The following is a 12,403-nucleotide window of genomic DNA, read 5'->3' as shown; positions in this document are numbered from 1 at the left end:
TATGCTCTTTTATTAAATTATTTTTTCAAATAAACAAATCAGTGTGGGATCAGCTCTATTTTTCAAAAACCATCCAAGGTACAGCAGACAGCTGAGGGATGCAGCCTGCAGCTGGTTCTCTACCTGTCTTAGATATGAAAATTAGGGGGATTCCATGTCTTTTTTTTCTTAAATTTCTTAACTCTGCTAAATGGCTGTACGAGTGATCTGCTATCTCATAGCGATCTATGCACATCTTTTCAGTATATTTTGGGTAGCGGTCACATGGACGGCACACGGAAGATACATGCTTTTTTTTACACAGACGTGTGAAGGGGCCAAGAAAGACAAAACCGCACTTTTACTTTCTTACATATTCAGGTTTTTTACCTTTTGGACGGACAGCGCTGGAGATCTGCAATAATAACATTATCATCAAATATACCAATGTCTTCATTATTCTGCACAGTGTAGTGGAGGGAATATTAGAGAATATATCACTGAGGACATCACTGACTGCGCCTGTCACCACATGGAGAAAGCCTTGTTAATATTATTATACGCAAAATAGTAAAACCCCTGGATAAGTAATAAGGTGACGTCTTATACAGGAATATCGCTTCATTACATCTGGTGATCGGCTCCATTATAAGAAAAGCTGAGTAAATTCTACAATACATCCATTTATTCCGGTTTATGGTTATACATTCCTGGTATTATCATTACAAAATATCCACAAATAACAGAAGAGTAATAAAGATAAAAACATTTCTTACATCAAAACTCCCATTGACATCTATGGTATAAAGGTAATTCCACCTGTGAGATCAGAGCGTTATATCACAGGACAGACGTCACTATTAATGGATTATTATCTATTATCTTATTATTCTAAACCCCAATGATTAATATTCTGATAATGAATGTGATTATTACTGATCGCTATGGTGCGCTGTGATATTATAGGTGAAAAATTAATATTTAACGCAGTTATACTGATGTATATATCAGAAGATAAAAATTTAATAAAAATTAGATTAGCCTGAGGATAGCTCAGAGAGGTAAGGATAATCGGAGTATGAGGGAGGGAGAGGTGTGCAGCACTGAGGAGAAGCAAGAGCTGCTGGGAAATGTGGCTTTATTAATGTAAGAATAGGACGCCCATTCAGCTGTGTGAAGGATGGACAGAGGGGCAGATGCGTGTGAAAGAAAAAACAAAGGTACAAGAAAGAAATGTTATATTGGGCTTATTCTGTATATTATCATTAAGACTACATTTACTATATACAGGTAAAGCAGGTATACATAATAAAAGGTCTCTATATTACACTTTTTATAATAAACTAACTTACAATATATGGATTAAAATTGTGGGAAGCTGGTTAAATTGTCATGGACACCTTTCTAAATAATCTTTATTATTCATTTTTTTTTACCATGTTGCGGCTGTGAGTCTGTGCAGAAGGAGAAATCAGTCCAGGAATGAAGCTGTGCTGATACATGAGAGCTGGTGATGACAGCAGCATCCTGGACACACAGACCTCACATCCAGCCTGTATTACTGGGAGGGACACGACTACAGTCTGAATATAGGAGCAGGGTGTAATCCGCACATCAGGAGGCCTGAGAATTAATTACAGAGTGAAGATTGCAGCCTAAAACTTAGCGCAGCTAAAGGAAACCACTAACATTTTTATAAATAATTTATTTGAAGCCCATATGGAGGTTAAAAATTGATATTGGCGTTCAAATTGTCTCTTTGGAGAGGAGAAGGACTATAAGTCTAGTGTCACCTATTGGAAGTACCAATCCTGATAATCAAAATCGACCCATTAACAAGCCTTACCACATGATTAAGGCTATGTGCCCACGGGAGTTTAAACCTGCGGATTTATCTGCAGAAAATCCACGGATTTTCTGGATTTTCCAGATAAATCTGCAGGTTTCAGCATGTACAGACACTCCTCATGTTATCCTATGGGACATGGGGAATGCCGTGTACATGCTGCGGAATGTGAGGCTGCGGATCATGCTGCGGATGTCCCGCAGCCGCACGTAATTGCATGTCAAATATTTCTGCGGAATTACCTGCGGAAATCACGGCCCTCCACTATGGAGATAGAGGACTTCCGCAGGTACGCCACACGACTGCCCGCAGGTTTACCTCAGATATTTCGCTGTACTACCGCAGCTAAAAATAGCTGCAGATTCCGGGGATCAGCTGCGGGAAACCTGTGGACGTACCTGCGGATATATCCACAGGTACAAAGTCCCGTGGGCACATAGCCTAAGGCTGAGTTCACATATCCTGTAACCATCTGTTAAAATGGATCCTGCAGAGATCTGTTGGCAAAAAAGTTCTGCAAACACAACATTTTTGTCCGTTGTTAAATAACTGATTTTTTGCCGAATCCATGTTTTTAACATGGGAGTTTATGGACAACAAATCCGTTAGCAGAGAATGTAAGTATAAAAATGTACTTTTATTACTTAAACTAAAAAGGTCCTTATGGGAACTCTTACTTATATTTTCTTAAAACAATGACTTTGACTTCACGCTAAAGTTGGATGGACATGGATAGTGTAACGCTGTTACTGGCGTCGGTGCACTGTTCTGTATTTAAGGCATATTCCCTCTATGGCAGGTGCCTGGGCAACGTGGTCTATTCTTTGGAGATGCTAGTTGTCTTGTCCGTTACACTTCTGCTGCTGTATTGTTGTATTGCTAACACCAGTCTGTATTCTAATATCTGACATACCCGCTGCTGCACCTATCCATACCAGACATACTGTATCTGCCGTATCTGCTGCACTCGCTATTCCCTCCTTGCCTGTTATACCAGTCAAGCCCACTGCACCAGTCAGTACCTGCCGTATCAGCCGAAACCTCCATTGCTGCCGATTCCTGCCATTTAGTCAGCATCAGCCATCCTGAATGCTGCAGCCCATTTGAAAGACTGTCCTTATCCATACCCCTAGCACTGGGGTCAGCTTTCACTGTACCATGTCTCCCTGAGTAGCACCTGGTAGCTACCGACAGCCAAACCCAACTTCATCATCAGAGGCTCTGGTGAATTCTTGGCGCTTAGTCACACCCCCAGGTGAACCGATACTGCAGACCAGTAGGTCCACTCTCGCTCTCATCCGTGAGCAATACCGGCAGTAATATTAATAGACATATATATATATATATATATATATATATATATACATACAGTTGTAGGAATCCTAGTATGTCCTTGATTAACCCCTAATAGGCCCTTCCTTGCTGTGGAGGTTGGCACCCTAATTTTTTTTAATGGCGCCCCTGCTCAAAGTCAAGTCATTTCATCCTGGTACACACTAGTATAATGGTGTTATGCAAAGCAAGTAGCAGTGCTGTGATATTCTAGGTGGCTTTAAAAGGGTCCTTGAGGGAGATGCTTTCGAGTATATTGTGCTGTCCTTGCCCTCATACACTATGAAGCTGAGCGGCCATTGCAGTTCTAGTATCTTTGTCAGTTGTATATCAATAAAATAGTAGCTGTTCCTCGCTCCTCCTGTATGGGACGCTATGTCACTGACCAGTGTAAAGCTCCGTACTGCAGAGAGAACAGGGGGTGTAGCGGGGACGTGGCAGCTGGCTCCACACTCTTCCTACCGGCCAGCCCCCCGATACTTGCCTCTGCTGAGTCTTAGAATGGGGGCGTCGTGGGGGCTTGGCCAGAAGGAAGATCATGGAGCCGGCAAAGCAGGTAACAAGTGATTGAACGCTCCACGCGTTTCTCCTTTCCTTCATTAGGTTCATCATCACTTGTCTTAGGATGATTTTATCAAACGATGAGCGTGACATCCCCGGCACATGTGGAGCGTCGGTGGCCTCCCTAATAGCACGCCAGGTTGCATGATGCTAAATTCTGTGTACTATGGCATTAATTTGATAAATAATAATGACATCAATCTCAGTCACAATAAAATACTTGTGATAAATGACTATTTAAACACTTGGACAAAGCTGAGGGAAGAATAAGATAGATGGAGGCGAGTGATGGACTCGGGCAGCCTAAGATGAGGAGATATGATGCAATACAACAAAATATTATTAGAAACACTCTACAGATGTAAGGAACATTTTACCCAAAACTATAGGAGTAGTTACACATATCTTATTCATTATAAACTTTATTTCACAAGAATTTTAAAGACATACAAAAAAACACATTAAAAATAAGTGCTACAGTGTACAAAGCACAAGGATAAGGCACATTGACTTGCCAAATTATCTATTAATAAATATATAATTTGGGGAATAATAATAAATTACCAGTTAAAATGCAAAATATCCAATGAAAATTGCTTCAATTAATCATGAAGGTGAACATTGCATATGATGGTGAACTCTCAGATCCTGTGTATTTGCAGTCTCTATTGGTCACATTCTGTATATTACAGGGCACAATTATAACCCTAACAGTAATTATTCACCCTACACAATTCTGTTTAATGTTATATTGAAATTCGGTAATAACATGCTCCAATTCCTGTATCAATATTAGTATAACGCAAAAGATACGGTACCCCATGAGTCTTCCTCTATATTAGTGGCCACCACATATCAGAGATCACATTTAACATATAATCATCCCCTTCATGATTAATTGAATCAATTTTCATTGGATATTCTGCATTTTAACTGGTAATTTATCACTATTCCCAAAATCATATATTTATTACTAGATAATTTGGAAAGTCAATGTACTTATCCTTGTGTGTTTGGTATACTGTAGCACTTATTTTTAATGTGTTTTTTGTATGTCTTTGATACAGGTAAAATATATCTTTGTACCGTGTTAGCCAGTAGAGGTAAATTGTTTAAAAGAACTGAAGTCCTCAGTGGTTGATGCCTTTTAATCGCTAACTGAAAAGATGGTAATAATAGCAGCTTTCCAGACTCCTCCGGTCTCTTCATCAGGCTCAGTATTACACAAAATCTGAAGAGTCTCATATTTATACACAACAGGACATAGAATGGGGCAGTAAATAAAAAAAGTTATGTGAAGCAGAACTATCAGTATGGCAAGAGGACAAACTGGTGTGGCCATAAATATTGCTGCAGTTCAGTGTGAAAGTTTTATTGTTTTCTGATAGGGGTCTGGTCCAGGGTTGTGATGCCCCCGGATGGTCTGAGGAGCACATCTCTTAATTGTTATAAAAAGACATTTGTAACCCAGACCACAGCATCATGGACATGAAATTGCTGGTATTGAAAAGAAACTTCAAGTCCCAGAGAGATAGGAGACTATGGGAGTACAAACTTATGATGACTTTTGACACATTCAGAGCAGGAATGAATGTGTCTCATGGATTCATGTCTATTTACATCAATTAAGAGATGTGCTCCTCTGACCATCCGGGGGCATCACAGCCCGGACCAGACCCTAATCAGAGGACAATAAAACTTTCACACTGAACTGCAGCAATATTTATGGCCACAACAGTTTGTCCTCTTGCCATAGTGATCGTTCTGCTTCACATAACTTGTTTTATTTCCTGCCCCATTCTATGTCCTGTTGTGTATAAATATGAGACTCTTCAGATTTTGTGTTATACTGAGCCTGAAGAAAAGACCTGAGTAGTGTCGGAAGCTGCTATTATTACCATCTTTTCAGTTAACCATTAAAAGGTATCAACCACTGAGGACTTCAGTTCTTTTAAACAATTTTGTATGTCTTTAAAATTCTTGTGAAATAAAGTTTATAATGAATAAGATATGTGTAACTACTCCTATCCTTTTCGGGTAAAATTAGCTCGATGGAGTTGGCATAAAATTTATCACATAATGAAAATCTGGATATTTTTGAGTGTGATGTAAGGAACATGCAGAGAAGACACAAGTGATGGAACACGTATGATGGAGTCATGGAAAGCGAGACCAGGGCTGCGATATCCAAGGCAGCTTTACATAAACCCTCTTAATATGCGAGACGTTCATCCAGTGTCAGACGATTCCTCATTTTGTGATGGAACCGAATCTGTTATATAAAGCCTCACACCGGGATAGTGAAAGGCAATAATGTGTATGGAGCTGTCGGTGTGGGACGGTATATGGATAGTTTTTTATCTTAGGCAAGACTTTATCATTTGTGTCAATCCCTAAAACCATAGAGGGACTACTAGGGGTGGAGCAGGATGAGATGACGCTGAGCGGGGGACCGACTGTGAAAATTAGGGCGCAACCTCCGCAGCAAAGAAGGGACTATTAAGGGCATAAAAGGAATCCTATAATTATATATGCTTCTATTAGTATTACTCTAAATTCGACATTACCCTAAAGTCAAAGTCATTATTGTTAAGAAAATATAGAAATTAGTTTTCATAAGAACCTTTTAGTTTAAGGAATAAAAGTTAATTTTTATACTTACACTCTCCTCAGTGAGCCCCAATAGGTGACATTAGAGTTCAAGCCCTTTTCCTCTCTGAAGAGACATTTTGCACATGTAATTTCCCAGAGGAGCATTGTGTGGCGTACAAGTCTCCTCACTCCGGCACATCACTCTCCACAAGGAGGAACATTCCCCATTACATCCCTGTTTCTATGAAGACCTGGAGAACACAGAAAGATCAGCTATAGCTCCTCCCACTGCTGCCTCCTACTGGCTGAGGGATGCACCAATCAGATTGTTCATGCTATTAAGTCTTCAGTCTCCAGGCGGATTCTTCTACGTTTACGGCTCCTCACAGCTGCTCCTGAAAACTTTATAGAACCTTCCCATACATATAACACAGCATGAAGGGGCTCGGAGAAGGCGGCAGTGAAGGAGTGTAAGTGTCTGATGGGGTCACACAGCGCATAAAAGGACAGCTGCCCGGCCTCATAATCCAGACAGATCCGGACTCCATCACTGGAGATCTGCTGAGGTAACCAGGTATATTTATTGTCATGTTTCAAGCATGGCCCATCTAAACACCAGGACTTGTTATTATCTCCAATGACTGACTGATCTCCGCTCCGGTCTATACTGGGGTAACACATCCCCACCATCCACAATGCTGACCCCCTGATCTCCACATCCCAGTAATGTCGTCCTGAGGTAAATCCCCTCCCGCTCATCACCTGAGGATAACTCTGGAACCTCTCTGCTGTTTCTGGACGATTCTGTGTTATTTCTGACCAGGTCGCAGTTTTCAGGTCATCTGATATAAGGAGATTATTATGAGCCGTGTTTACATCCAGTAATATGTCTGCAGGACCGACCCCATAGAGGGTCACATTTATATCTCTTATCATAGCAGATAATGTGTGTGATATGTGTGAGATCAGCTCCGCACCCCGATCACCTCCATAATGTCCTCCTGTGTCCTCATCACCTCCATCATGTCCTCCTGTGTCCTCATCACCTCCATCATGTCCCCCTGTGTCCTCATCACCTCCATCATGTCCCCATGTGTCCTCATCACCTCCATCATGTCCCCCTGTGTCCTCATCACCTCCATCATGTCCCCCTGTGTCCTCATCACCTCCATCATGTCCTCCTGTGTCCTCATCACCTCCATCATGTCCCCCTGTGTCCTCATCACCTCCATCATGTCCTCCTGTGTCCTCATCACCTTCATCACATCCTCTTTTGTTCTCATGACCTCCATCATGTCCTCCTGTGTCCTCATCACCTCCATCCTCTTCAGGATCACACAAGTCCCCGGTGTTTGGTTCCTGTAAGACAGTCAGTGGATCAGTCATGTTACACAGCTCCTCAATGTGCCTCATCTTCCTGGACAGCTCGTCCTTCTTTGTTTTCAGCTTCTGGATCACATCCAACAGTGACAGTGATGTCAGCTCTTTCCACCTGGAGATCTCACTCAGGATCTTTTTCTCCAGGTCGTCCACCCGTCTCCTGACGTCTATGAAATAGACAGTGACTCTCTCGGCTTCTCCAGATGCTTTTTCTTGAGTTTTTCTCCTGTGCTCCTCCAGACTCTGGACTTTTTCTTCTGTCTTCTTTCTCTTTGTCATCAATTTCTTCAGAACATTTCTCAGTTTCTTCTTCTTCTTCTCAGAGGCCTCATCCAGCATCTCCACCTGATGTCCCTGATGTTCTCCGGCCAAACTACAGGACACACAGATACAAGCAGCGTCCTTAGTACAATAATACCTTAAAAGTTCCTTATGGACAGAACATTTCCATTTCTCCAGAGAAGTGCTGGGATCAGTTAGGACGTGTTCTGGTCCTTTGCTGTGAACTTTCAGGTGATCATCGCACAGAGAAGCCTCACAGTGTAGACAGGATCTAACAGCAGGTACAGGAGAGTGAATGCAGTAAGTGCAGCGGATCCCGGTGATTTTCTGATGTGGCTGAGTAGACCGGATATTCTCCACCACGTTACACAGAGCTATGTTCCTCTTCAGTGCCGGCCGCTCTTGTAACCTCCTTCTACATGAAGGACAGGAATAAACTCTAGACCGGTCCTGGATATTAATGAAGGTTTCAATACATTCCCGGCAGAAGCTGTGTCCACATCTCAGGGTTACAGGATCTGTATACAGGGACAGACAGATGGAGCAGAGCAGCTCCTTTCTTAGAGCAGCAGACGCCATCGCTGACAGCAGAATGAAGAAATGAAAGTAAAATTCTCACACACCCAGTGGGCGTGATCCACATTTATCAGAATAGATGAGACTGACTTTGTCTTCTGGTTCTATCTACAGGTTTAGCAAAAGCTAGAATCTCAGCAAATATCTCATCCCCTTCACCCACAGGCGATTTTCCATTTTTCATTTTTTTTTTCTCGCCTTCTTCCGAGAGCCATAACTTTGTTCTTTTTCATTAAAGGGAAGGTGTCGTCAAAAAAAAAATCAATAACTGAAAAAATGTAAAGTATTAATGTATTAATGTTAAGTTTAAATAAAATAATTTGTTTTTAATTGAGAAAAATACTTAAAAAAAATTAAAGTTTGATATATTTCACTATTAAACACTAGGGGGAGAAGCTGCTGAAATGCACTAGCGGCTAAATGCTCGAAGGGCTCGAATTCGCATCCCTTACTTTGCATGCACCGCAACCGCTTTCTTCTCTCCTGCCACGCCTCCTCTCCTGTTGATCCGCCCCCCTGCTCCTGGCCGCATTGCCGAGCTTCGCGCACCCGCCACCTGTCATGCACCCACCGGGAAACCCGCCAATTTTCAAGACTGCAGTGGAGTGTCACAGAGATTAACTCTTACACCACCAGAGTGCCACAGTGATTAACCCTTACACCGCCAGCTCGCCGGGAAAGCCGCCAAATTCAACTCTGAAGTGTAGTTCCACGATGATTAACCGCCAGCGTGCCACAGTGATTAACTCTTACACTGCCAGCCCGCCGCCAGGAAACCCAATATTCAAGGCTGCAGTGGAGTGCCACAGTGATTAACCCTTACACCGCCAGCCCGCTGGGAAAGCCACCAAATTCAACTTTGCAGTGTAGTTCCATGGTGATTAACCCTTACACCCACAGCTAAATACAGCAAGCTGTATACAGATCGGGGGGCTGTATACTATTAGGGAGGAGGAGAGCTCTATATGCTTGTGGAGGAGGGGAGCTGTATACCATTGGGGAGGAGGAGAACTGTATACCTTTGGGGAGGAGGGGAGCTGTATAGCCTTAGGGAGAAGGAGATCTATATACCGTTGGGCAGGAGGAGAGCTGTATACCGTTGGGGAGGAGAAGAGCTGTATATTGTTGCGGAGGAGGGGAGCTGTATACCCTTGGGGAGGAGGAGAGCTGTATACCGTTGTGAAGGAGGGGAGCTGTATACCCTTGGGGAGGAGAGCTATATACCCTTGGGGAGGAGGAGAGCTGTATATCGTTGGGGAGGAGAGGAGCCGTATACCCTTGGGGAGGAGGGGAGCTGTATACCATTGGGGAGGAGGGAAGCTGTATACCGATGGGGAGGAGAGTTGTATACACTTGGGGGGAAGGGAAACTGTGTGCATTGGGGGAGCTTCATATTGAGAAATGGGAGGACCTATATACCGACACATAAGGGCTGCATACATGGGGGGGTTCGCATGCATGGGGGGGCGCATACGTGGTGTGGCTGCATACATGAGGGGCTTGTGGCGTTGTTTGTTCATGAGTGGCTTAACACAGGAAATGTGACACTTGTAGCCCATGTCTGGAAAAGCGATATGAAAGCGCCCATGTTGCACCTAGCAAACGCTTGTAAAAAGTGTTAAAAAAAAGCACCGGTGAGCTTGAAGAACATGGACTTTTTTCCAGCACTTGGCAGTGGAAAATAGTGTCATGGCACAAAGATTTTTGTGCTAAGGCTTAAAAGGCCATAGGAAGCAATATTAATAAAAAGCCCATTCACCAAGTGCTTTTACGAGCGCTAATCGCCGCTTGCAAAATCGCAGCAATTAGCGCTCTCAAAAGTGCTGATGTGAAAGAGGCCTTAGGCTAATTTAACATGAGTGCTTTTTCCATCGCTAATTGCTGCACTTTGGCTGGAAAATAGAAGCCAGGAAAAGATTTTAAATTGCCGCCATGAAAAGCGGGGATTTTTACCAACATTGAATAGCGCGGGGGCGCTCCGTGTAGAGAAGTGCACCGCTTTTACCGAGATCTAAGCGCTCGTGAAAAAGCGCTTGTATGAAAGCCCTCTAAGGTGGCTTTCACAGTACCGCTTTTTCATGGGCGCTTAGTGCTCGGGATAAGCACATCGTTTGCCCGCTGTAGCGTGCTTGCTTAAGGCTACTTTCAGACTTGCTTCGTTTGGCATCCGTCACAGTGCCTTGTGTGACGCATGTGACGGATGCTGTTGTGAATATCAGTTATGCTGTTGCTGCTGTGGGGCTCCCTCTTGTGGCCAGGAATGGTTTGACAGAGACCAGGTGTGTTGGAGAAATGGGCGTTTCCATTGCTAACTCTGCTTGGTTCTTTCTTAAGTTGTTTTGTTCTTTTGTTCTTATCTGGGTTGTCAATTATTGTGGTTATTGTCAGTTTATTTGCATACAGGAATCTCCCCTCTCTGTTGCTTAGCTGGGAAGCTCCCTGCAGCTATGTTTGGAGTTTTTGCTCCTATAAGTCCATGTGTTTGTTGCTTCTTGAATTTGTAATTGTTCCTGTTTTCTGTTCATTGGTTTGACAAGAGCACCTGATATAGGACGGAGAGCAGATCGTGCGATCTGAGGACCTTTTTGTACTATCAGGTATTTGGCTTTTTGTAGGGTTTTTCTCTGGCCACCATCAGCCCCTTTCCTATCCTTTCCTAATTAGTCAGTGGGGCCTCACCTTTGCTAATCCTAACATCCATCTGTGTATTGTATTTTCCTATATCACCGTAGTCTTTGAATGTTGGGGGCTTGCTATACCTTTGGCGGTCTATTTCTGAGGCAGAGAGTTATTCATCCTTCCTTCCTTTAGGATAGCTAGTCCTCCGGCTGGGTTCACGGTGCATAGGATGATAGTTCACCTCTCAGCTACTTCTAGTGTTGATAGTGTTGATGGTGTGGATGTCCGGCCAGATGGACGCAGTTAGGTTTTCGTGGAGAGGTACTGAAGATTAGATGGCTGGGTTTAAGGGGGATGGTGTGGAGTCGAGTGTTACCAGAGGTTCATAAGGCGGCTCGGTTAGACAGGATGCCTGACATCCTAGTTTTGCATGTGGGAGGTAACGATCTTTGTTCTAGATCGGTGCGGGAGTTAATTAGGGACATTCGTTTTGACTTATTGAGGTTGTGGTCAACATTCCCGAAGGTTGTGATTGTGTGGTCAGACATCGTGCCAAGGAAGACGTGGCGGGTTGCAAGTTAGGAGAGGGGTATCAATAGGACCAGGGTGAAGGTGAATAAGGTGGTAGCACAATTTGTAGCCCGTAATGGGGGTGTTGAAGTACAACATCACGACTTGAAGTCAGGTGAGGTAAATTTTTGGATGGATGATGGCGTGCATCTGAACGCCATTGGAATTGAGTTATGGGCTCTCGCAATCCAAGATGGGATCGATCGAGCCCTGGAGTTGGTTGGGGGCGCATGAACCTAAGGTTTCAGGGCGCGTGTGCGGTGGGGTGGGGTTGTTGGAGTTGGTAAAGTTGGGGGCGGAGTTATATGGATAATTCCCTCCCGGATGGAATTGGGGTATTTGGTGATTTGGCACTTAATGGGGATCTGGACGGGGGGGGTGCCCTGGGAGCTGGTATTTACACATTTTGGGCCACTTATTGTGGCATGGTGCCCTTGAGCTGGGGGTTCACGGCTAAGGGTAAAATAGAGATACCTTGCAATGTGGGGGTATGTGCCAGATCTGGTAGCTTCAAGGACCTCCCCCCAATTGTCAGTTATTTAATTGTTTTTGGTTATTTATGTTAATAAAATGGCTGCTGTGGCCAAATTTATCCAAAAGATGGTGTGGTGTGTTTATTTATATAAATAAGTAAAAGGGGAGGAGGGGTATGGAAAGGAATAAGGA

General features: G+C 43.5%; 1 protein-coding gene across 1 annotated transcript; it reads right to left on the bottom strand.

The window, feature by feature from the left end:
* Positions 1–5,720: 5,720 nt before the first annotated feature.
* On the bottom strand, positions 5,721–8,551 carry LOC142302571 (E3 ubiquitin/ISG15 ligase TRIM25-like). Its single transcript, XM_075343677.1, has one exon. The coding sequence runs from the start codon at positions 8,549–8,551 to the stop codon at positions 6,641–6,643; it is 1,911 nt and encodes a 636-aa protein (XP_075199792.1). The 3' UTR covers positions 5,721–6,640.
* Between the last annotated feature and the right edge of the window lie 3,852 nt (positions 8,552–12,403).

The sequence above is a fragment of the Anomaloglossus baeobatrachus genome, chromosome 4 (genome assembly GCF_048569485.1).
Source record: "Anomaloglossus baeobatrachus isolate aAnoBae1 chromosome 4, aAnoBae1.hap1, whole genome shotgun sequence".
Classification (NCBI taxonomy): Eukaryota; Metazoa; Chordata; class Amphibia; order Anura; family Aromobatidae; genus Anomaloglossus; species Anomaloglossus baeobatrachus.
Note: the sequence above shows the minus strand (reverse complement) of the source record. Positions and strands in the feature narration are given on the sequence as shown.

Excerpts from the sequence above, each read along its gene's own strand:
- LOC142302571 (XM_075343677.1), bottom strand. The coding sequence starts at position 8,551 with ATGGCGTCTGCTGCTCTAAGAAAGGAGCTGCTCTGCTCCATCTGTCTG.